Source organism: Ascaphus truei, chromosome 4 (assembly GCF_040206685.1).
Source record: "Ascaphus truei isolate aAscTru1 chromosome 4, aAscTru1.hap1, whole genome shotgun sequence".
Taxonomy (NCBI): Eukaryota; Metazoa; Chordata; class Amphibia; order Anura; family Ascaphidae; genus Ascaphus; species Ascaphus truei.
This window is the reverse complement of record NC_134486.1, coordinates 68,637,012-68,663,745: the sequence shown is the minus strand read 5'-3', so window position 1 is coordinate 68,663,745 and position 26,734 is coordinate 68,637,012. Positions and strand designations below refer to the sequence as shown.

The window sequence follows — 26,734 nt, the reverse complement described above, 5'->3', positions numbered from 1 at the left end:
GTGCGCCGGTGACGCAGCCGTGAATCCAATACTATGTGCAGGTATAGGGCAACGTTCCAGTGGGGGAAGCCCTGCGCGTGCGAGAGGAGGCGCGCGGGATTCCGGGGAGCCAGCAACGTGTCCCTTAGCAGGAGGTGAGAGGCTGCGCGTGCGTCGGCGTCTTGCGGGAGCGCGCGGAGGTTCGCGCGGTTCCCGAGTCCTCACAGTAGATTAAATTACAACACCCCTATGTTCACGTACCTCCCAAGCACTTCACTACTCAAGAGACCTTCATCCCCATGGAATCTATTTCATACATTGTATCACTCATTCCACTATGCAAAAAAATATTAGATATTTATATAGTCACTTCATATTTTTTTTACTGGGTATTGATGCATGTAATAATGTATGGGCCATACATGCTTTATAAATGTCTGCCATGGATATTACAACCTGTTTAGTAAATGAGGGGAAACAATATGAGCAAGAACCTAAGGGGCTATTTACGAAAGTCCCTGGGCTTCAAAACTGGGTCAAAAATAATGCACCAGAATGATCAAACATACAAGTTCCTCTTGAAGGCAATATGAGTTTTTTCTTTGATAAAGTGTTTTTACACTGGTTTTGCCCCACTGGGAGACTTTGATAAATGAATAAAAGAGCCTGGGAAAGGGAAGGCGAGGCACACAAAAAAATGATATGGTGTATGAACAAAGCGCTCTTTGTGCTCCGCAGGTTACAGAAGCAGTGTGCGCGAATTTAATATTTTGCTATGTTCTCCTAACAAAGAATTTATTCACCTCAAATACTTTCCAAATCACATTTAAAGTTTTTGTCTCAAAATGCACCTGGTTGTGCAGCTTCGACCCTTCAATTAATGTTATGTTGGAGACTTTACAAGCTGGTACCATTTCCCACAAATGTTTTTTCTCTGTTTCAGCTTATCTCCCCTGTCATTAAAGAATGCAGTGCTCATCCTTCACATTCCAGAGCTTTAGCCTCCTTGGAATATGAAGGCAACAGTGTATCAAACCAAGAACAAGATAAATCACTTTTAGTACCCAATTCCCAAACACCTTGCTTTTAAAATGCGAACGACGAAAAATGAGCAAGTGTTTAGACAGCGTGCTTACTTCTTCATATATCAAGAAGTGACTAAGCCTAAAGGTTTCATACGTTTGCTATGTAACATGTAACATGCAATTCTTGAAAAAAAGTATTCATTATAGGGGTGGTTACCTTTGATTAAAGAAAGATAATTATTGCTGGATGTTGCACACAAACCCTTTTAAAGGTGCAATACACTAATAAAGTTTATTTATTTATTTTAAATTTATATTTATTTGGGAATTATAAGATGACTTTGGTACAGATCCCTTTGTTCTAACTATATAATATTAGCATGTCAAAGTTACATCAAATTCATCAAGGTATACATAATGGATATAAACAGTTCTATGCAATATAATTATACATATGCTCTACAGCAGGGGTGTGCAAACTTCATGCGCTGTGCCCCCCCACCCCTGCCTGCTCTCCTACTTGGTCGCGCCCCCCCCCCCTTACCTCCAATAAAGCGTCAAATGATGCTGCGGGGTCATGTGACATCACGTGACCCGCTGCGTCATTGACATCACGTCTCCATGGTAACGGCATCATTTGACGCATGGACTGAAGCCGGTAAGTAAATTTATAGAGGCCTTGCGCTCTCAGCGGCGGGCCTCTGTAGCCACCGGTTTGTGCACCGCTCCTCTACAGAATGTCTATGGTTACTTCTTGCACATTGAGGTCTTTAAGAACTCTGCGTGTACTATATATACCCCCATTATAATTTGTTTTACCCCACCAGTGTCTCGCAGCCTGAGTCGCAACATTGACCCTGTAACCCCTCAACTTTCAATAAAAAATCATCAACAATGAGGTTCAATGCTAAAAATTGTCTATATATGTCATTTGTATGTGAGTGCCATTAGCAGGTTATTACTAACAATCATATGTGTTTTTTGTTCTACATTACGTGTTATACACTTCTGTGCCTCAAGTAGAGATGTGCAGATTTTTGGGGGTGGATCCACAGCGGATTGTCCGGTTCCTTTGGTCCTCGGATTTGCGCGGACCAATCTGAAAAAGTGCGAATTCACGTTTTGCGGATTGTGTATTATTATTACCAATATAATCCCCGGATTCCGCAACCCGTGGATGGATTTTTAGAATCCAATCCGCGGATTCAGCAATCTGTTGGCAGATTGTTAAGAATCCGCCAACGGATTGTTGAATCCACGGCTCAAAACGGATTTTGGGGGTTACATCAGCGAAAATCCGGGAAACGGATTTGGGCGGATTCGCCCATCTCTAGTCTCGAGGGTAATTATCTATGTAGGTCCCACGTTGTGATAGCCACATACTGACTAACCCAACATAAAATATGAAGGCCAAAGATTAATAGGTACACACAGTACTAAGGAGAAGAACATGATAAAGAGGAGGTGGTGTGGGGGGTGGATTCTGATTTTGCAGCTAGCAAAGGACGCTGTGAAATGCTGATATTGAAATGCAAGGCCCAGCTGGTAATTAAGCAGCAACGAGGCAGACGGAAAAGTTGGGTTGCAGCGCTACTCCCACACACCACAATCACAGGCACTATGCCTTCCAATTACCATGTGCATTTACAGACACAGGCAAGTGAAACACGGATTTATTAAGAATGGTTGCGTATTTGTTGCAATTTACACAATTTACGCAACATGATTTAATCCTGCAAATAGAATATAGAAAATAGAGTTTTTCTGATCAGAAATAATACAGTTTATGGATAAAATAATCATTTCTGACGCCTATGAAAGCCGATTTTTTTTTTACCTCAGAAGAAATTGACTAAAAGAAACTTTGTACAGGCATTGCACTCCCCCTTTATAACTTTGTTACTATGAATACCTTGTTTGTTATACATATTACATTTTCCTAAAATGGTGCTGATTGATTCGATTTATAGATAAAGTAGTAGATTTAAGTTATATTAGTTTAACATATATTTTAAAAAGCTGATTGTGCCCTGCCGCTCTCATGATATATATGTAACCCCCTGTGTCTGCTATCAGCACAGGACATGGCTCCTTTAAGAATTACATTCCACTGGACCATGTGACTGTGCTTAGCCGGTGGAATGGCAGTTGGTGTCAGTTGGAAAGGGATTGCTGAGGGGACTGGGGTGGCAGTTTGTTTTGATGTGGAGAGGCTGCTGCAGAACAGCAGTGTGCAAACTGGGGGGCGCGCCTCCCAGGGGGGGTGGGAGATACTCATGGGGGGACGCGGGCGATTGCAGAGGCCCTGCGCTCTTCCCCCAGGCATTTAATTTAATGCCGGGGGATCGCGTGAGGCCCCTGCAACACTCCACTTACCTTGTTTCAGCTGGCTGTGTGCCTCATCGCCATGGCAACACAGCATCAAAATGACGCCGCTGGGCCATGTGATGTGCTGTCACGTGTCAAATGACGCCGCGGGTCACGTGACATGATGTCACATGACCCCGCAGCGTCATTTGACGCATCATTAGACGTGAGGGGGTGGTGCACGAGGAGGGTGCAGGTAGAGGGGGCGCAGGTGCGGGGAGTTTGCGCACTGCTGTTGCAGAACACTCTGCAAGGGCCTGACCGAGTGAGGAGACTGGTGGATTTTGCTGACCAGTACAAAGTACAGTGACACCTCAGGGAGCACTCCAACAGCTAAGAGGAGAAATATCAGCCAGAGGAAATAAAGAGATCCCCCTGCATTGGATCACAGGTTATGTTTTCTAACTCTACGTTGCTGGCACCGTTCTCCTCACAGCCTCCTGCTCTGGCGACAGCTACCCTGGCTTGGGTAGTTGTAGTTCTAAGTGCCACTCGGGTCTCTTTCTTGTCCTCTTCCGCACGCACTTCCCGGATAAGCTGTTCAAACGTGGGAGGATCCTCTTTCCTGTCTCTAATACGTCGACGTATCACGGTTAAGTCGTCCAACAATGCGCCCTGATCGACTTGTTCTAGTCTCTCCTTGTCGGCCTGACCAGCTTCAATTCTTTATTCTTTTTTGTTTTGTTTTACAACTTGCAAAACTATTCTGAAAGCCGAGTATACGCACACATACCTGCAAAGAGTGTAAATGCAGGGGGTCTCTTGCTTTCCTCTGGCTGTTAAATCCTGATATTTCTCCTCTTAGTTGTTGCTGTGCTCCCTGAGGTGTCACTGTAGTTTGTACTGGCCAGCAAAATCCACCAGAAGATCAAAGATGACAATGATCCCCTTCTGCTGGATCAGGATATCTATTTTTGCCTGCAATTATCATCAACTCCATAAGTGCAGACTGTTTTTCTCTCTCCTGTGTGCTATAGATTTGTTTTTCTTCTACAAAGTGTTTATTTGTGCTTGAATTTCCTCGGTTTGTGATCATGTATGTGTGTTGTGTAATTTGCTGTTTGATTGCACTTTATTTACATTTTCTGGGCCAGTAACAATGGCTGAGTACCAAGCATACAATGAGTTAGGGGGCAAGCCTTTGTGTGGAGCCAGGTGCTGTGCTAAGGAGAAATGGGGAGCTAGGGAAGAACACACCCACACTCCAAGGCCAGAGTATTGTTCTCTCCCAGGCAGTGAGGTGTCTAACCCTGGGAGAGGCCTGGATCTGAACTCGGGGACCGGTTTTTGGGTCCTAGCCTCATCGGCGCGTTGGTCAGTTGAAATTTCCGATGCATCCAGGCCCCCCTTCGGGGGCCATCCTAAGGCACTGGCTCCACCCCCTCTCCTGATTGCTCACTTCCAGACCACCTCCTAGCTCCTGATTGGCTCAGTGGAATAATAGACTCCGCTGATTAGTCAGCGCCCAGTTCTCCCTGTTTCAAAATGGAGCGCGGGAAAGTACAGAAGCCGACGCCGATCAGAGCTTCACAGCTGTTCATGGTTGTCTCAGCGTCTTGAGACCAACCATAGCATTAACTGTGTAGACTTGGGGCGATCTCTCTGAAACTTGGGAATAGGAATGGACTACTGAGGTGTCATCCAGGGTAAGCTAGTTTCAGCAGAGCCCTGCACCTAGCGAGCTAGAAGAACCCCTTTATACCGCTGTTCTTGGTAAATTTATTGCTGTGTTTTTGCTGCGTTAGCTCCAGCCAAATAAATTTCTTTTGATTACCTCTTGTGTTCTGCCTGGTGATTACAATCCCTAGAAGTCTGGTCAACCCCAAATCGTGACAATGTTACTAAATTGTGGTGTGGGAACACATGCTGTTCCTTTCCAAATATTCCTGCACTTTGTTCTAACAAAGATTATTTATTGAAACAGAGAGTAAAAGATTCACAACATTTGTCAGTATTCACTAGTTTTTACCAAAATTTGCCAAAATGTTTTTTCTGCAATCTCTAGTGGCAATATTGATCATTGTGTCATTATATCCCCCCCCTCTCTCTGTCAGTTCCCACCCCCTCTCACTCTCTTTGTCATTCTCTCCCCCCCTCTCTTTCTCTGTCATTCTCCCTCCTTTCTGTCATCCCTCTCCCCCTCTCTCTCTGTCATTCTCTCCCCACCCTTTCTACTATTCTCCCCCCGTTGTTCCCCCCTCTCTGTCATTCTCTGCTCCCCTTTCTGTCATTATCTCACCCTCTCATTCTTTCCCCCCTCTCTCTCATTTTCTCCCCCCCTCTCTGTTCCCCTCCCCCTCTGTGTCATTATTTCCCCTTCTCTCTGTCATGCTGCTCCCCCTCTCTTTCTCTGTCATTCTCACTCCCCCCTCCTCTCTGTCATTCTCCCCCTCTCCATCATTCACCTCCCCCTCCCTGTTATTACCCCCCCCCCCCCTCTCTGATTCTCTCCCCCTCTCTCTGTCACCGCAGCCGCTTCTAAGGTAACTTTTATTACTGTTTAGGGTATTGGGGTTAATTTAAGGGGTTTTAATACTTATGGTAGGGGTTTAATTTAAGCGTTTTAGCGATTAGGGTAGGGGATTAATTTAAGGGGTTTTAGCGGTTAGGTTAGGGGTTTTAGGGTATGGGCTTAGGGTAGGAGGCATAGGCACTTACCCTAGCAGCGAAGTGGTCATCGGCAGCATGTTCCGGTGGTGGGGTCAGTCATGGCAAAACGCCAGTGGCCATTTTGTCACAGACGAAACAGCCGTGACCAAATGTCCTTGACCGCCCTGGTGGAGGCTCGACTCCTGGACCCCTGGAAATCTGTCGGCAGCCCTGCGTTTAGCAGTAAGTATTTTGGGAACCTGGGGCTCCATGTAGCTGAAATGAACACAGTTCGGCTTCGGAGACCCCCTGCTTCCAATCCTGTTAAAGAAAATGGTGGGTCAAACGAAAGTGGTCCGGAAAACAAACAAACGCACTCTCGTTCACACACAAAGAATATTACCAGCTCCCACGTGTCTGTGCAGATGCCCTCACTATTGTTGTTGCTTATATTGAGACCTGTTTCTGTTACACTGTGTATCATCTGATGGCAAGCAACAAAGCTACAGTATACAGTTGCCTAGTGAGTCCCAACCAAATGTAAAGATGCCTATGAGGGTCAGACTAGCTCTTACCACACTCACCAATACTCTCTGTTCAGGGTCCACTCACCAACACTCTCTGTTCAGGGTCCACTCACCAACACTCTCTGTTCAGGATACCCCCCTGGTTTTTGGATGAAAAAATTATGAATTGTCTCAATTCCCCCAGAAAATACATTTCTAAACTAAATGTTATACAATTCCCTCCAATTGGGGATTTCACATGCGGGTCAGTATGAATATACAGTGCCCCTCCGCAATAACACAACATACTTACAGGAGAAAAATACCTACTTCATTATTATAAGAAAAAGTTGGCATGATCATTCCACATACAGTGCCTCCTCTGCAACTGGTATTTTCTAAGTAAACAATACCAAACATTCTTAACCTGCTATGACACCAAATCATTCATGTTTAAAAATAGACTCTTTTTCTTTTTTATATATATATTTATTACATTTGTTTTCCTTTAAGGAAAGAAAAAAAGTACCAGCAATACAATAGTCAGAAGTATACAGTATAACAAAAAAGAAAGACAATTAATTATTTGTATCATTACAAGGTAAGAATATGAACACAAGTAGATATCAGCAATACATTGAATAAGGTATCTCAACAGAGAGTATTCAACACACCGCAGATATTAGGATTAACTATGACCTTACTGTGACCACCTGCAAAAAGTACAGTTGCATTGCTAAAAAAGGGGGTTTAAAGATCAAATTGAATCCAATAATAATACAACAGAGAATAAAGCAAAATAAGACAAAAAAAAACCTGTCAATCAAGAAAGTTTTGGGGTTGTCCAAGCTGAGCAGGCGCACAACCCCTGCGCAGAACTTCGGGGAAGCGGACCAAGAAAAACCCCACAAAAACTTTTAATAAGCCATCCTACAGACAGAGGAAGACCTTCTCCGGGTGTTGCGTGGCCTCGCTGCGGCGGATCGGGCGTGCAGCGGGCGCAGACCCACGGGCAAAGTCCAGATCCCCAGGGTCTCCCCTGATACTGAAACCAAGATAGGCGCCGGGATTGAATGAAGAGGCCCGATTCGGCAGCAGATCACCCGACTCAGATCTGCAAAGGAGGCAACATTTGACGTCACGCGTCGCCATGGCAACGTGTGTAAAATGACGCGGTGGAGTCACGTGACGTCACATGACCCGCAATGTCATTTGACGCTGAGCCATTGGGGGAGGGGGGTGCGAACGCTGCGGCTCCCGGGAAGGGTTGCAGCTCAAGAAATTTGCGCACCCCTGCTCTAAACTGTCACAGCTATAAGGCAATATATATGCCTTCACCATTAGGTTATATACACATAGTAGCCCCATCAGCAGCAGCGAAGAAAAAGAAAAAAAAAGACTCAGCAACTGCAACACTGAATAACTACATATTATCAAGAATGTTTTAAATGTTCTATTGGGAGACTTCCGATGGTGTCAACGGACATGGACCATGGGTGAGGGAGATGGTAGGACTCTCCAAGATAAAAAATTAAAAGGAGGAGAAAAAAAAGTCTCTAAACTAAAAAAAACAGACATAAAATCTCTTGAAACAGCTGCTGGTCACAACGATGTCCATAAAGTTCAAAAAGCCTACAGCACAGGAGTTTACAACGTTCTTTGGGGGAAACCAACAAATGGCTGACAATAAAGAAACGGGTGCCCGCGCAGACCCGGCAGTACGCACGGCTCCAGACCAAAACCTTGAGAAAAAAGGGGAAGAAGGGGAGGTCACGAGGTTTTATCTCGCCAACCTGTTCAGGAGTATGCATCAATCTATGCAGTTATCTTCTCAGACCAAACTGAATGAGGCAGTTAAAGAAATTAAAGATCTGATCTCAGCCCTCTCCAAAGTACCATAGATTTGGAGACTAAAATGGACGAAGTCCTACAATTGCAGGCAGATGCTGATGACGAAATAATGCAGCTAGAAGTCCAACTCCTCAAAGAAGGTCAAGAAGACCATGAAAACAGAGAAAGAATACAAAACATCAGGATTATAAATATTCCAGAGAAGGTGTCGGTGGAAGACCTCCGCCCTTTCCTGATCAGACTTTTCTCTGCAATTGACCCAATTTTAAAAGAATGAGAGCTAGAAATGGATCGGGCTCACAGAGCTTTAGGACCAAGATCAGAAGACCCTAAAAAGGCGAGAGATGTTATAGTGAGGATCCATCATTATACTACAAAAGTGAAAATTGTTAATTGCAGCAGAATTAATGGGGACATCGTCTTTGAGGACTCCACCGTACAAATCTCCAATTACCTCTCTAGGGTTACCATGGCGCGTCGGAGAGAACAGAAGCCACTAACCTCACTCCAGAGAGAAAAAATAATTAAATATAGATCGGCCTCCCATTCAAACTCTCAGTGATTAGGAACGGAAAACAGATCGCCCTCAGATACCCCGAGGAAACAGAGAATTTTCTACAAGCACTCGGCCTACCATCTCCTCAAACCACAAGTGAACCACATACACAGCCAAAGCCACAGTGAACGAACCACCAGGGGGGCCCCCCTGGCACTTCAGAAAAGATCCCAACCACAGACAGACTTAATATTAGGATCTAATGGCAATTGTCCCTGCTCGAACTGATGCACAGCATCAAGGGCGCTCAAGTCTCCAAGTTTATGGACTGTTAATAATCTACTCGCAAATAAGTATGTTGGCTTACCTGCGGCAGGTCTTTTATTATTATTCTTCTTACTATGCCCCTACTCTCCTATATTCCACTTAACCCACAGTGGTCGGTAACTGCGGACTGTATAATCGGAATGAAGAGAGGGGAAAGGGTGAAATGGTTACCCGAAGAAAGAATGTGGTCAAGTTGGGTTATCAGTCTTTTGTAAAGACTTTCTCATAGATATGTTAGGAATAAGAATGTGTTGTTTAGTCATGACAATTAGCTATAAAGGTTTATAGGCAGTGTCCCTGCCTCTGTTCGCCCTCTTGTGTTCCCTACTAAAAATTTATTTTCTACTACTATACAAGGTTTATAAGGAGTCTAAACTACTGGGAGGTTTAAATGTATTAAAGCAAGCAGAGACAGATGACTATTAGGCATCCGTTAAGATGCAAACACCCCCTCCGTCCTTCCCCCTCCGTCCTCCCCCCTCCACCCCCCTCCACCCCACCCCTCCGTCCACCTCCCCCTCAACGCCCCCTCCCTCCCCCCTTCCTCCCTTCTGAAGGGTTATCTGAAGAAAGAATGGGGTTGTGTTACCAGTTTTTTGCAAAGACTTTCTCATAGATAAGTTAGGAATAAGAATATTTTGTTTAGCCACAACATTTAGTTTAGTCCTCCCCCTCCTCTCCTCCCCCCCTCCTCCTCCTCCCCCCCCTCAATCCTCTTCCCCCTTCCCCCCCCCCCCCACCAACTCTCATCGGCCCCCCCAAGGTGAATAACCAAACATGTCAACTTAATCTAACTTAAGTCGACTAGGTAGACCAACCAATTAACCAATTAGAGACCTAGCCGAATAAGTCCTTTGGAATCTTGATTTTGTTATAAGAAAAAGGAGGATTCCGTTGCTCTGCTCTCTCGCGGATCCATGCCCCCTGGGCGATATGCCCAACAACTCTGTCAACTTTCAGACTGATTTAAATGTTCTACGGTGCCTAATACACCCAACTATCCTCTCCCCCCTCTGTCACCCCCAAGCACCTTTCCCCACTCTATGAAGCCAACTAAATTATGGAAAATCTATGACCGTCCTTCTAATCATCTTACGCATAAAATACCAAAAAGAGCAGAACCTACCACTACCATCTACCCAGGTCAAATTAGAACCAATTCACAAAACAACCACCCAATGATTAATTATACTCTGATAAAGGTAATTTCACTAAATGTGAAAGGCCTTCACTCAAACAGAAACTGAAAACTAGCTCTCCAGGAGTTCAAAAAAGCAAAAGGGAGATATTCTATACCTCCAGGAAACCCATTTCGACTCCCATGACCCCCAAATACATTTAGAAAATTATTTACGACCACGTACTACTCATCTTTCAGCAGCAAAAAGAGAGGAGTGGCTGCTCTAATTAAACAGGGAGTCCCGTTCAAAGTAGAGAAAGTGATCACAGACCTGGAAGGCAGATTCCTGATTATATATGGTTCTCTGTCAGGCTCTAGAGTAACATTAATTAATGTATACGCTCCAAACGACAACCAGGCTGAATTTCTGAGAAAGGTTCTGGAGTCTGTCGAACCCCGATTTTTGTCCTCTCTGGTATTGGGTGGAGACATGAATATGGTCCTAACTCCAGAATTAGATAAGTCAACAACACCAGACCAGGCTCACTCCACCCTAGTGCAGAGAACATCAAAAAGTTCAACGAACATCCATTGAGCCACTGACCTACCTACTGGCCAGACCTATTGAGGAAATTGGTCGACCAACTAGGAAATTAATCTCCTTTATCCTCACAGCGGCGAGGTGTGAAGTAGCGTCTTCCTGGAAGAAGGTAGCCCCGCCCCCACTAAGGGAATGATAAAAAAAAGAATCAACGAAGTGATGCTTATGGAAAAGCTTACAGCTTACCTAAAGCAGAAAACTAAACCATTCGAGAGGGTGTGGGAGCCGTGGTTGACACTATAGGAAAGGACCCCCCCCCCATCCCCTTCCCCCCAGGGAAAACAGGAATCCCCTCGGGGAGGACCACCAGCCTTAATAACTGGGACGCAGGCCGCCCATAAGAAGACACCCCCCCCCTTTTTTCTGTCCCACCCCTTCCCTTCCTCTCCCCCTCTATGTTCTCTTTTATCTTCCCCCCACTTTGGAACTATACTGAGCTTCCCCCTCTTGGGAAGTATTCTTTGTGGGCAAGTTGCCTTGCCCCTCTTCCACAAAACTTGAAAATGGTGTGATGTATTGGGGTGTAAAGAAAGTCACTTGTATAAATGTAACTGTGTATCTACCCAATAAAAATGTTTGGAAAAAAAAAAGTTCAAAGAACTAATAAGGGAGTTTGCCCTGGTCGATGTCTGGAGAGCTAGACATTCTATTCAACCCCCCACTAGACATACTCCCTGCTCAATTACTTTTTAATAACTAAAAATATTCTTAAAGCCACATTGCAATCGAGCATCGGACTAATTCCATGGTCAGACCATGCACCGTTTGACCTAACCCTAACAGCCCCCTTCACTAAAAACAATCTATTCCATTGGAGGATTGGAGGATAAATGAGTTCCTCCTAAATAACCCAGAAGTTGTAAAAAAAAATATAACACTCTCCTTAAGAGAATATTTTAATCTGAATAAAGGCACGGTGGACACCCCTGCAATGTTGTGGGAAGACCATAAGGCTACTATATGGGGAGTTATCATATCTATAGCCACCCATAAGAAAAATAACAGACAAAAATTGTATAATGAACTGACAGAAAAGATCTGCGGCCTAGAGCAAGAACACAAAGCAAGACCATCAGGGACATTATACAGGGCACTGACTAATTTAAGAATAAAGAAAGTTTAAGCATTGATTATTTATATGATTGCACGAGTGTAAGAACATTTTTTTGGCTGGGGGTGCTGTGCAATCAGTAACATACATACTGCATGATGTAATGTAAAAATGTATAAACCCTGGGTGCTGTAGCACCTCTGCACCCATATTTACAGCTCCTATATGACTGCGTAATTGTCCTTAAAGATGGGCAATTTTGGGGGGCGAATTTGGATCCGCAGCGGTTCCTTTGGTCCGCGAATTTCAGCGGATCAATCCCAAAAATGATGATTCGCGTTTTGTGGATTTTTAAAATTATTATTACCAATACACTCCATGGATTCCGCATTCCGTTGATAGATTTCCATCGCTTTAAAGCTCATTGCTGTGTGGTTATGTGAGTTTTAAGATGTGGTCCTCATTTGCCCCTTCAAAAAAAAATGCATAAACTATGATTTCGCATGGTGTTTTTTTTTTTATCATTGACTGGTTGGGTGCTTCTTCTAGTCCAAAGAAAGAATGCTGGAGAGCAATTCCACAATTGCAGTGATCCGGGACGTATAAAGCAGGTACCTGTAATATACAATATACAATGCAGGTACAAATACAATTTTTAACAGTCCATAAACAAAGATTTTACATCATTATTTCTCTGAAATGAAAAACTAAGGGGTTCTTTCAAAGCGTGAAATATGCAGTGAGTGTCAAAGAAAAATATGATTTATAAATACAGAAAAGATCATTAACGAAGTGGGACAGCACTTTTAAATAACGACACAATAGTTTAGCAACTCAGAGCAGCATATTAATTGCATAGCATGCCCCCAGATATATCAATGATGAAGGCATAAATTAAATTGTTTGCAAAGGATTGCGCAATGGATTTACACAGAGCTCCACTGTCCAGTGCTTGGGCTTCACTGTGATTAAGGAAAACAAAGACCTCCCACCGCATACCAAACCCACTAGTGTCTGGGCAAAGGTGGGAGAGAAAGGAAAGCAAACAGTTCTGATAAAAGAACACTTCTCCTCCAGATCCTAAAATTTACTACCTACAGGAATCTATAGGGTGAGAAAAGAGAAGTCCCAGATCCAGACTGAAGACCTCTGCCATCGGATATTGACTGGTGACTATATATCTTACAGGTAGATGTATAGACAAATTCATGATGAGCTATTTCATATGTAAGCTTATTTGCATAGCTACAGTATAACAAAACCCTGTAACAGAATGATAAGAACTGTTACCTAGATGTATTTAAATGCAAAGCGTGATGTATAAAAACATTTGGTATATTTCTAAATAATGTTAGATGTTAATTCATGTTTATTATTATTTGGAACATATTTGCCATGTATTGTTACTTTTTCCCTTTTCTGAGACATCAGTAATCTCCTGATGCAATAGTTGCTCTCTCCTTTTAAAATTAGTGTTGCATGCAAACCATACAGTTGTAAGTGATTTGCACTTTTTCAATGTGTATTAATTGTAGGGAGATCATGTAGTAGAAAGAAACTGTGACCATATTGTTTTATGTCTATGGTAAAATCGAACTCCACAACATTTAAAAAGTGCGTATGTTTGGATGTGTGTCATATTTTTGACTTTACAGAACATAGGGTGACTAATCTTGCCCCTGGATATTCCTTTCACATGGACTTGTTGCTGGTCCTTCAATCCAATGTTCACAGTGTCATGTATTGGTTTAATGGCAGAGCAGTATTCAGTAGTCCTTTTTTATGTAAACATGTTATGAGGCTGAAGAAATGGCTCACTCTGAAAACGATAACATTGACTTTGAGGCAGGGAAACCTGGTGTCAGCTTCTTGTAACCTTGGCAAATGACTTTATCTCCCTGTGCCTCAGACACCAAAACATAGATTGTAAGGTGGTTGGTTCAAGCCCTATAAAATTGCATGTACAATTGTATGATGTATGCTGCACTGTAATTCTGATTTGAGCCTCACTGGAGGAAAAGTGCTATATGAAATACAGTTAATTTAGTGAAAGGGTACCTTAAAACTTTTTTCTTAAGTAAAGCAGCCCCTTCAATGCTGAGAGAGGATGGTGTTATATGGCAATACATTGCTGGCTGAAAGAATGCAAACTGATGATGTGAACGTGGCAATTTGTTATTACACAATTTACAGTAACATTGTGTAAAATGGCAGAACTATGCAATTGCATTTTATTACAGCGTACCTATTGTTTATTGTAACATGACAGTTCATCTTTACACATGGTAAAAAAAAATGTTTGATTCAAGTAGTTGGGGCTACACAGACATAATTTTGAAAACAAGGACATGTTATTATATGAGACACATATAGTCTGCTCTTTAACCCATTCATTACAATGCATTCTTAATCTCAAAAGAGAAACTACTCCCTGGTTAATTATAAGAAATCACATATCATTTTGTTTTTCTCTCTCCAGAAAAAAAAAAATGTCATTGGACACTTTTCAGAAGATGTTTCTGTTGTTTGTGAGCCTGAGTGAGGTGGGAGTGAAGGCAGATCTATCGAACAGGAATAACCTCCCAGTAACTGAAGAAATTACTCTGTTTACATTGACAAAGCCAATGGAATCTGAAAGTGTTACTGAAAAACCCTGCAAAGGACTTTATGAAGAAACTTCTGTTAACTTAACACTAACCAATGCAAGTGTTGATGTTTTTCCTGTGTGTCTACCAAAGAAAATTGAGGTTTTGGATTTGAGCAGCAACAACCTCACTACCATCAGGTATCAAGATCTATCTGAGCTCTCCCAGTTACGTATCCTTATACTGAAACACAACCAGATAAGGGAGATTCGCTGGGAATCTCAAGTTGTGACTAGTCTGGAAGTGCTGGACCTCAGCTACAATCACTTATCGGCTGTTCCAAAATGCATTCAGCTGAGGAAAGTCAAATGGTTGTCTCTGGTAGGAAATCCAATATCACAAATCCAGCCATTTGCTTTCACTTGTTTTCCAAATTTGGCATCCCTGAATTTGTCATCCACTTTGCTTGGGAGCAACACTATTGAAGACATCAGTCCCTCAGCATTTGCACTGAATACAGAGGAGGCCCTGGAAAGTACTCTTTTAAAGTCTCTCCACGTACTTGACCTTTCTGAGACATTTCTTAGAAGAGGTAAGTCATGGAGGGTATATCTGTAAATATATATGGCTTAATACTAAACATACTGCCTTGTAGTGCAAGTAAGGCTACTGTACCTTCACTGGCTTACCTCTGGTACCAACATAACATGTTAAGAACAGCAAAGTATACTGATTGCATACAGCGCTGTGCAAGGGTATTTGCCGCATAGGCCAACTTTCGGCCTTGCGCACAACCCCCCTCCCCCTCTCCCCCATTAACTTTCGGAATTTTTTTTTCTATCTAACTGAAAAATTACTTATACCTAATAGATTTTTTTCTAATATTCATGCCCACCCTTTTTTTCTCTCTCTCCTCCCTCACCCTACAGGGCAGCCACAGAAAAACACACACAAACACACACACAGCAGGACAGAACCAAAACACACACACAGTGCTGGCTGGGATTATTGCAGGGCTCGGTGCAGGGCCTCTTACCTTCGCCTTCGCCATCTCCTCCTGCAGGGTCCCTCATCATGGCACTACAACGTGAAATGGCGTCACGTCACCTTGACAACAGTACGTCATCTGACGTCGCGGCGCAATGATGAGGGACCCTGCAGGAAGAGATGGCGAAGGAGAAGGCAAAAGAGTTGCAGCGGCCCCCGCGCTCTTCACAAAAGTTTTGACAATTTTCTTTTCGAATGAAGGTGAATGTTGGCGAATAGATATACGATTGTTGCCAATTTTCGCATAAGGAATCAAGAAGTGTGCATTTTAAGTATTCAAATACACAAATAGCCCACATTCAAATTTTGGGAAGATTCACAATTTCTTTTTTGAAGATTTGTGGGAACCAGGACAGATTTTCCTCTCTATTTGAGCACTGTGTGGAAGTTGAATATTCAACAATGAAAATTCACTACAGGGCAAAGCTTTCCATTAATCCCTGAAAGGACTTGCTGCATTTCATAAGAAACAAAGTGTCACCCCACCTTAAGGTTTTGAGATCTGCTTCATTCTCAAAGTTCACGCCTTGATAGATATTCACAGTATTTACTGAAATAAAGCTCACATTCTATATGTATGGGTTTATTTATCAAAGTTTCCTGGATGCAAAACTAGGGCAAACAACAGTAACATACACAGTAAAAGGAATTTTATAAGCACCAGTTTTGCATCCGGAAGATGTTGATAATTACACACCAGGTACATTGGGACATCACATGCTTGTCTGTTACATAATTATACTGAAACTGCGCAGACAAAGTTGTACATTTCATATCTAAATTAAGAAAGTTATGGTGGGTAAAAAAAAAAGTGACAAAAACCCTCCACCATGGCAGGTTATACCCAAACTTTGCAGAGCCAGCAACCAATCTCCCACTGATGAGACACAAAAGGTCAAAACAGCTGTCTGTGAGTAGGTTACTGGCTATGTACTTCTTTAACTCTGGCTGTGCTGAAAAGCTGTGTAATACGCATAAGCTTATAGGGGTCCATGTTAAAATGGACAAGAAGCAAAGGGCACACACACGATGTGCTCATTTGCATGTTATTACCCAGAATCCCTGGCTGCAGTGGAAATATTGTATGCCAAGCGTTAATGGGGAAAGACTATATACATAGTTCACACAACTCCTCCAACCCTATTTCTGAACATTACACAGTTTGTAAATGGCAGATATTATTATTTTAGAGTGGATATTTACTTTTTATCTTCATAATTCATTTTACATACCTATGTCATTATTTTAAATGTAAAAGAGCTTTCCATTTGTTCTGTAAGATAATGCCAGGAGCTAGGTCTCTGTTCTCTTAATCTGTTTTTTTTTTTTAAGAAAAAACCTACAGTTAGGTTGCAGTAAGCAAAAAAATTACTGAACTTAAGTGTGTAAGAGATGTCCTAATTAGATACTTCTAAGAAAAAGTCAGATATACCTTTTTAAAGTCAACTCAATGTTAAAAAATAAATAAACCGTAATCTAGAAATACACATTAAATTAACAAGTGTTTACACAGATTTCCATGGTTGTCCAATACCTGTGTTTTTATATATATATTTTTCCCATTGAATATATTTGCTAGTAATAATTATTGTTATGCACTTTAGTTAATCAAGCATGGAGTGAAGAATTACCACACCTGAAAGAACTACATATTATGAAGATGACTAACTTGGAAAATCTTGAGGCTGATCTGCTGAAATCATTTCCGCAACTAGAACTTCTGAACTGTGCAAATTCCCGTGCTTTGAGTTTTATTAGAACGTCCATGTTTGAAGATGCGTCTCACATGAAATCTCTTGATTTCCAAAAGTAAGTGTTTTTGGACATAACGATCACAGCTGAATTTGTTTCATTACACTTCAAAGTGGCGATCAGTACACTTTTGTACGGAAACGCCCATTGTCGCCAATGGGTGTTTCTGTGCAATTTGATGAATAATCCCCAGTCTCAAAACTGATATGCATGTTCTTTGTTACGTGACACTCATGTAATGAAACAAGAATCTCATTTGAATTGCCATGTGCCTAAAGACTTCGAATGGTTTTTGAGTTCTTTTAACTCTTATCATTAAGATTTAGTTTACTTTAAAAAAAAAAAAAAAAAAAAAGTTTTAATTATTTACTGTAGCATTTTATTAAACTAATAATTATCTTAGATAAAGCAATTTTTAGTCAATATTCCTTCCCTTTATTTGACCAATGCTTTAATATTCCATATGTACATCTCAATTTTTTTTAATGAATGTTCTATTCTTTTTTCATACAGATAACAAAATTAGAGCTTTTAAAATGTTTCAATTGTGATATTAATAATCAATTCTATACATATTAAACGTAGGCCCTTTTTTTCCTCTTATTGCAGCTGTAATCTGACTTCATTATCCCCATGGAACACCAGTTCAGGTTATCTGGTTATCAACCTCCATGGAAATCCCTTGCACTGTAGTTGTGGACTTTCTTGGCTCTTTTCAGAACATGTAAATATAACCTTACTCAGGTACTGTAAATATTGTTTTTCTAAGCCAAGTCCTTATTCAGAACAATATGATCCCTGTGTGTTAGCCAACTTCACCCTTTTTGGCTTGGTGAAAAAGGTTGCTTCAATCCAAAAGTGGGGAAGAGGGGAAAAATAAACCCTCTCAAACCTCCCTCCCAATAAATTAGGCATCAGACATGCCAGTGCTGAGAAAGGAGCACACCTGTGGAACCTGACTGGGAGATATGCTAAGGTCTATGAAAAGTATATTTCAGTCCCATCTAAATACTAAAAAGATTTCCATATCAACAATATAGACTTGATAAGCCCTAAGGCACCAACCTAATGACTGGAATGGTGTCAGACCTAACAGGACTAGAACCACTGTTGTCTAGGTCGCAGCTCTAGCAGTGTGAGTTAAACCAGCTGATAGCTAGCCATGTACCACTGTCAACTAGCATATCTCCAAGGGGTATCTATGTGTTGATTGTAACCTTGAAAGAAGAAGTTCAAGTACAAAGTAATATATACTGAGGGCTATCAGTTACTGAGGGCAGGTGAGATTAAATAAAACACAGGTTTTCTAACAAACACAAGTAAAAACAAAGTGAAGCACAGCAAATAAAGCAGATGCAGAGAGAAAGTATTGACATGAATAGGCTGTTTCTTTCAGCGCTGCAAAGTGCATGTGGCAGAAGACTGTTTAGTAAACATGTCCCTTTATGTTTACAAAATAAAGGTATGCTAACTCCAATATCCCAGCCATTTTGCTTAAGGGGCAGGTTATGGTAGTAAGCAAACTCTCACCTTACTATGATCATTTCTGTGTAATTCACTTTTGGGTGAGTATAGGAAATGACAAGCGTTGTAACGTCCAATCAAATAATTTTGGATGCTTAAATTACATATTGTAACATTTAACCATGCATTACACCGTTCTGTTTGTGCAAAGGGATCATTAACACTAAAATGATTGGCTGTGTTTTCCCAGCCAGTCTTCATTAAGAAATGTTTTACTTGAACAATTTTTTATTTCATCAAGAATAACATGTATCCTTTAGGGCAAATGAAACGCTCTGCGGCACCACATACGGAGGAGGACCATCATTTTCACTACTGCAACAGCATAATCGGTGCCAATTAAACATGACTAGAACACTCACGGATAATGAAGCAATAACAGAAGCAACCATTGGTCTCAATAGTTCTGCCCCTGTCACCTCCACAGAAAATCCTCTTCAATATCTTCAAGAAACGTCTACAGACCTTTTGAAAAACATGTCAAGCCCACGAGAAAAAAAACGGAAAAGTTTTATTCCTGAGACTATAACAATTTTCAAAACAGTTGCAGACTCAAAATCAGCAACTTTATTGCCTGAAATACAATTAACAGATTCTATTACTCTGAAGAGTAGCACAAGTGCTGATCAAGCAGGTCAGACCTTCACTGAGGGCATCACATTGTCTAGTACTGGTTATGCAGGATCATCGACAGCAAAGGGAAGCTCAACGATACGTCCAGTCATACCATTTACCAAGTACCCAACTATGCCTAGTACTACAAAGTTTGATCATACAGATCAAATGAAGCAGAAATCCACAAAAGCAAGCACAGGGAAAGATCGCTCTCCCTATGCTGAAATCCCTCGAGACTATGTATTGGAATATGATTACGAAGATGATCAACAAGCCAAAACAACAGCTAAAAGTCAAAGCATTCCTTGTGAATATCACCATTGTAAACACCTTCAAAGACCATGCTTTGAGCTTCAACAATTGGCTCAATGTTTCTGCCCCGGTCTATCAGGAGAAAACATTATTCCAGATCCACCAAGACTACGAGAAGTGTCCGAAATAACAGACACATCGGCACAGATCCATTGGTGCGCACCAAATTCCGTAGTAGAAAAGTACCAGCTTTTATATCACCCTGAAGGCCACGAGAACCAGACGGTTGTTGATAACATCTATATCACAACAAGGCAATACACTCTGTATAACCTTTTACCACATACAACATATCACATTTGTGCAGTAGGTTTGAATAAAGCGGGATCAAGTGAACTAGCAAATGATAACTTGTCAAGAACACCATGCTCTACATTTAATACCAAACCAAGTAACACTATTATACTGGCTGTATTATGTACATTAGGTGGAGTATTTTTAGCTACCATAATTGTACTGTCAGTTTGCTTACACAAGACATGTAAAAATAATCTGTTTAATCAATATGATACACATCTGGTTTCTTATAAAAACCCTGCATTTGATCATCAGTTAAACATCCCTTCATTCAATTAATACTAATTATGAATGATAACTGTTTAACCATCATTTCCAACTTTGCAATCTTTTTTAATTCAGTGGTAGAAAAAGAGATGTTACCAATTTAAACAAGCATTATTGCAGAGCTGCATGTAATTTACCATTTTTAGTAAAAGCTTCATTGAAGAATTTGGAAGGTTGATACTTCACAAAAACAAATGCAAAATGATTTTCATTGGTAGATGCTAAAATCCTGTGCACACTTGCATAGTGCCCCAAAGTGCTAATTCGGGAATCGCACAGTGATCACATGAACTCATCGCAGTGCAATACCCCACATCGTAGCTTGATCTTCTCCCCAAGAAAATCAGCAGATTTTATAACTGATGTTTTTTGTCTAAAAGTTAACTTTATTTGATAACATTCTGATACACCACAAGTAATTCTACAGACTAGTGCTTTTCAACCTGTAACCCTTAGATTTCACGTCAGGTTACCAGCGGTTCTCGGAGAGATATTTTTTAATGGAGGACCTTTCCCCTCTTACAGAGCAAATCATCTTGTTGCCATATTTTTTTAATGTAATAATTATTACTTTAAGTTTAATATTACACTGCTATAAATTATATATAAATATTGGCTGTTTTTTATTTTAAAAAGAGCTGCCACAGCAATATCATTTATGTACATAGGATAAGCGGGTTGGGTTTCCAGAGTCTCAGTGCGCTCTTAAAGTGCTCCGCAGTTGGTGGTAACAAGCACATAGTCATTTAAGGCATATATGCATCAAGACAAAAGCGGTGTGATTCTGGGAAAAAAAACTTTGCACCAAATATATCAGACAAAATCATATTGATTTAAATTATATTTTTTTTCTTTAAAAATTAAGGTGATGTTTCTTGCCCCTGAATTGTACCACTTTTGCACAAAAGTGTCTAATTCTAGTCAGTTCAATTTCTGGTAATCGGATTTAAGGCCCTTCAAGTACATTCAACACATGCTAAAAAGGGTCAGGTCCCCACAGCAGTTCCTTCTCTACTGCCCCCCCCTCACCCCAACCCCACATAAAATCGAACAACCTGTCAGTATGATAGACTTCACTAGATTCATGCATTCTTAAAGTAAACCAATTACTTATTTATATCCTGTGAAAAAAAATTATGTTTTTCTTTCCTACTGATCAGCTATTTATATTTATATGCTTGATTAGTGATGGCATCCTAATGACTTTTTATTTACTGAACACTGTACGGTGGAGGGTTTTTGTCACTTTTTTTTGACCCGCCATAACTTTTTTAATGTCCAATTACTTTACAAACAAAAAAAAAAGAAGATTTATCTGAAAATCAGAGGATTGACAAGAAATCTCATCAACAAAAGAGATCAAAGATTTTGAAAAAGGCTGAAAAGTATGTGACCTACATTTAACCTATTCAACAGGCCACTGCCATTAATTCACATAACCTTTACGAGTTACTGCCGCTTCCAAAATAAATAATTTTAAGACCAAAAAGTTAGCATTTGTTTAAAAAAAAAACAAAAAAACTAAAGTGTGTTTAAAGGTCGACCATTTTGTACCGTGTGATATTTTTGACTTATTTTAATTAAAAAGAAAACAAAGTTCACTTTATGTTTATAATATGTGTGTCTTTGGGAGAGACTTGTAGTACGTTTTATCTGCAGTAAGTAGTACAGAAATAACGATATATGGGAGATCACTATTGTGTTGTGAGTAATGTTTTTAATAGGTTAGAAACAAAATCGCTGAAAGAAAAACGCTGTATTTCAAGGAACGGTAAGCTACCGAATCACTACATAAATGTTTTAAAAAATGTACCAAAGGTAAGTAAAAGAGGAAGGAGACATGGGAAGTAGAATTAAAGGATCTCGCATAGAAAGCTCTTCATGAGCATTTAGTGCAATCTGCTGTAGATCCTTGAGTGTGTGTCTCATGTTCTTCCTCCTATGATTAGCGACTACGGCTTTCACATGTGTGGCTGCTCGGAGGGCCTAGGACTTCCAATATGAATTCTTGAAACCGTGAGTGTGCTTAGAACATAAATTTAATGTTGGTACTGGATTAATATGTTGAATATATTTATCCAAAATCGTGTGTGTTTGTGACGGTGTGTGGGCGCACGCATTTACACACCATACTAATATTAATGTATACACATGAAGTACATACACATTGGTAAACTGGAGACATACTTGTCTCATGAAATCTTTAAACATATACGGTACACCCCTATCCCTTCCAGCCCCCACCGGGCGGAACCGCTCACCTCTGACCCAGATCAGCCGAACACGCTTACGACAGCGGGCCTATCAAGAGCTGCACCCAGATTCCCCACACGAGGGTACAGGACGCTTGGGTCATAGGGAAGGTCTGTTGTCAGGATTGCTCAATATACACTATGTTTACTGTCTAAGGTCGAAAGTACAAGCCTGTACCGCCCCCTATCCTCCCCCCCCGTCCCATATCCCTTCCCCAGCCACCCCCACCGATCCCCATAGCATCTTCCCGCCCCCCCCCTCCCCCTACTCTTCCCCCCCCTCTCTCCCCCCACCCTTCCCCCCCCTACCCTTCCCCCCCCCCCTCCCCCCTACCCTTCCCCGCTATAGGACCTGCACCCTAGCCCCCCCCCCAGTCCACCCGGACTGATCCACTCTACCTTGAACCTGACTGGTTAAGCATGCTCTCGAATGCGGACCCAACAGGCGTAGTTCCCGGGTACACCACATGAGGCCGCTCAACGCTGGTGTTATAGCAAATGTGTAAGGTGAATACTGCTATATATGATTCATGTATACTGCTAAGGGTTCAATGTACCATCTATGTTATATTGTCACTGCTAAACGCCTACAGTAATGAACAGTAATGACTCAGTGTTTAAGCCTGTACCCCTCCCTACCCCCTATCCCCGCCCCCCCCTCCCCCTCCACCCACCCCCACCCCGGCGTTCTTGAGCAGGAGCAGCTTCGCGACCGTCGGCTACCCGAGGAGAATGGAGATATGTCTCTTGATGTCCCACCTATGCTCCACCCCCCCTGCTCCCTCCCTCTCACCATACCCTTCTCTTTCCCAAGACCTACACCCTCTTCCCCCTTCACCCACCCCCACACCTACTGAACAGGGACCCCCCCCGTATACCCCTCCCCCTCCCCCCTCCCTCCAGCTACTAAGCACCGCAGATAGATAACATTGCCAGACAACAGGTCCCACCAACCGAGAGCCCATAAGGAGATCTCATCCCCTCCCCCCCCTTCCCCCTCCCCCACACCCCCCTCTCTCCCCATGCTCCCCCTTCATCACCCCCTCCCTCCTTGTCCCCTTCTCTTCCCCCCGCCCTTTCGAGCAATCATTCCCACAGCGACCTTTAACGTCCCCAACCCCTCACCTCCCGACCCAGTTACCCCTCCCTCGCCCACGCCCGCCCACTTACGGCTAGGTGGAGCAAAAAGTCCTGCGGGCCTGACATCCCACCGAATGAGCCAACCCGGCGAGGCAGAGGCCGGTTGAAGCCACAGAATCTTCTGGGTCTCCACCCGACCCGCCTTCACTGGAGAGCGTTCTCGGACCCGCCCCCAAGGGTCTTATACCCCACTAACCGGTTCTTTCTCTAAGACCGGTCACACACGTTTAGACCCCATTAGGGTCGATTTTCCTCCCCTTTTCCAACCGCTGCTACTGTCCCAGCGGCCCCACTCCCGACCCCTCATCCCCTCACCCTTTCTGACTGCTCCCCCTAGCACTAGTCCAGCGATAACACAAGCGGTCTTCGCTGAGAGATAACAATGTCTCACCAAAAAGCCCTGAAAATTATCTCCCTCAACGTGAAGGGACTCCACAATAATAGAAAGCGACGCCTGGCCCTCCAGGAGATAAAGAAAACAGGAGGGGACGTTGTTTTCCTCCAGGAGACGCACTTCACGTCACAAGAGCCGCCTAAAATATTCCAGCATGCATTCCCGATGAGTTATTTCTCATCTTTCAGCAGCAAGCGTAGAGGGGTTGCCATTCTGTTCCGACAGGGCACCCCATTTAATTTAACAAAAATTCAGGCAGATCCAGAGGGGAGATTCATTGTAGTCTATGGCTCACTATCCGGCACGTCAATCGCCCTTATTAACCTATACGCCCCAAACGAAAACCAGACTGAATTTCTTAAAAAGGTTCTGGAAGAAATTGACCCACAATACCTATCCTCAATACTCATTGCAGGGGATTTAAATATGGCTCTCAACCCAAAGGAAGACAAATCGAGCCAACCAGGGCGACAACACTCCACTCAGTCACAAAGACTGGGGAAAAAATTTAAGGATATTATGAGAGACTTTTCTCTGGTAGACATTTGGAGAACACAGCATCAGGGACAGAGAGATTACACTTTTTACTCGGCGCCCCACCAGTCTTACTCCCGTATTGACTACTTCCTTGCTTCCAAGAACGTACTAGAGGCTACCACTGATACAGATATCGGCCCAATTACATGGTCAGATCATGCTCCCATCACCATGACCCTGTCCATCCCCTTCGGGAAAACTATTTCGTACTGCTGGAAATTAAACGATTCCTTACTGAACCACTCCGGGACAGTGCTGGAACTCAAAAAATCCCTTAGGGAATACTTCAGAATAAACACAGGCTCCGTAGCCTCTCCAGCAAGCCTGTGGGAAGCCCATAAGGCGACAATTCGAGGAAATCTTATCTCGATTGCCTCCCACCGGAAGAAAACCAAACTCAGATTATCTAAAGAGCTCACAGACAAAATAATCGATCTAGAGCAAAAGCATAAAAATAACCCCTCCCGGAGAATCTATAAACAGTTGACAACTGCTCGAAACGATCTAAGGATCATCCAATTAGAAGATGTAGAAAAAGCTCTTAGATGGACGGGTCAAAGGTATTACGATAAAGGGAACAAGGCCGATAGACTTCTTGCCAGCAAGTTACGAGGCATACAGAAAAGATCGCAAATCACGGCGATCAGGAATAACTCTGGTGAACTCCAATATAACGAAAAAAAAATAGCAGAGGAATTCACCAAATTCTACACTAAATTGTATAACCTAAGAACCCACTCTGCTAACTCTAAAGAGACGGATACGGCTTTAGCCGCCGATTATCTATCCGAGTGCGACCTCCCTTCATTAACAGAAGAGGAGAATACTTACCTAAACGCGAAAATAACGATAGACGAATTGGAAATGGCCGTGAGAGCCTCAAAAAATTCCAAGGCGCCGGGCCCCGATGGCTTCACAAATGCATACTACAAAAAATTCTTTCCCATTCTATCCAAACATCTATTAAGTTTGTTCAACTCATTCCTTGAAGGTAGTCCTATCCCGTCCACAATGTCGTCCGCAAATTTGGCAATAATACTTAAAGACGGGAAGGACCCCACCCAATGCGGAAGTTACAGACCAATTTCATTGTTGAACAACGACCTTAAACTATATAGTAAAATTTTGGCGAACAGACTTAATCCCATTCTCCCGAGATTAATACACAAGGACCAGGTCGGGTTTGTCCTGGGCCGTCAGGCCTCAGACAATACACGTAAAATAATTAACTTAGTAGATCATGCCCACCTTTCAGGCTCAAAGGCAATGTTACTAAGCCTTGACGCAGAGAAGGCATTCGACAGAATTGAATGGCTATTCCTAAACCAAACATTGATTAAATTCGGCTTCAGAGACTCGTTCCTAAAGGGCGTTCAAGCACTTTACCAGAACCCCTCAGCCTCGGTACGCCTCTCGGGCGGAGGATCTGAACGATTCCTAATCCAGAATGGTACCCGGCAGGGATGCCCCCTCTCTCCCCTTCTCTTCGCCCTTACGATTGAACCACTGGCGTCTAAAATAAGACAGAACCCGAATATCCAGGGAATCCCGATTGATAAAACACAATACAAAATTTCCCTATTCGCTGATGACATCATCCTTACTCTGACTAAACCTCTAACTTCCCTCCCCAACCTCCAGAGGGAACTGATGGAGTTTGGCGGAGTATCAGGATATAAGATAAACAGCGACAAATCAGAGGCCCTAAATCTTAGTCTCCCGGATCCCGAAGTCAATCTCCTCAAAACCAATTTTACCTACAGATGGTGCCCTTCACACATTAAATATCTGGGAGTTAATGTGTCAAGGCACTACCGGGATTTATACCGGGATAACTACCCGCGTTTATGGGACAAGATCAAAAAGGATCTAGATCAGTGGGAAGGTTACCAGATATCGTGGATCGGTCGAATGATTTCCATCAAGATGAATATACTCCCAAGAATGCTATATCTCTTTCAAACACTCCCGACCGACGTCCCAGGCGCTGATCTCAAAAATATGCAAAACAGAATATTTAACTTTATTTGGCAGGGCAAAAGACCCCGAGTCGCCAGATCGGTCCTGATGGCAGCAAGATCTAGAGGAGGTCTGGGGGTA

The 26,734-nt window shown here is 42.4% G+C and overlaps 1 protein-coding gene across 3 annotated transcripts; it reads left to right on the top strand.

The window, feature by feature from the left end:
* Positions 1-12,873: 12,873 nt before the first annotated feature.
* On the top strand, positions 12,874-21,687 carry LRRN4 (leucine rich repeat neuronal 4). Of its 3 annotated transcripts, none has more exons than XM_075596008.1 (5): positions 12,874-13,139; positions 14,392-15,089; positions 17,149-17,353; positions 17,906-18,040; positions 19,081-21,687. In XM_075596008.1, exons 1-5 carry the CDS (start codon positions 13,105-13,107, stop codon positions 20,321-20,323), a joined length of 2,316 nt encoding a protein of 771 aa, XP_075452123.1. In that variant the 5' UTR covers positions 12,874-13,104; the 3' UTR covers positions 20,324-21,687. The 3 variants fall into 3 exon arrangements, with proteins under 3 accessions (XP_075452123.1, XP_075452126.1, XP_075452124.1); XM_075596011.1 differs by having other exon boundaries at positions 12,876-13,081; XM_075596009.1 differs by having other exon boundaries at positions 12,877-13,100.
* The last annotated feature ends 5,047 nt before the right edge of the window (positions 21,688-26,734 follow it).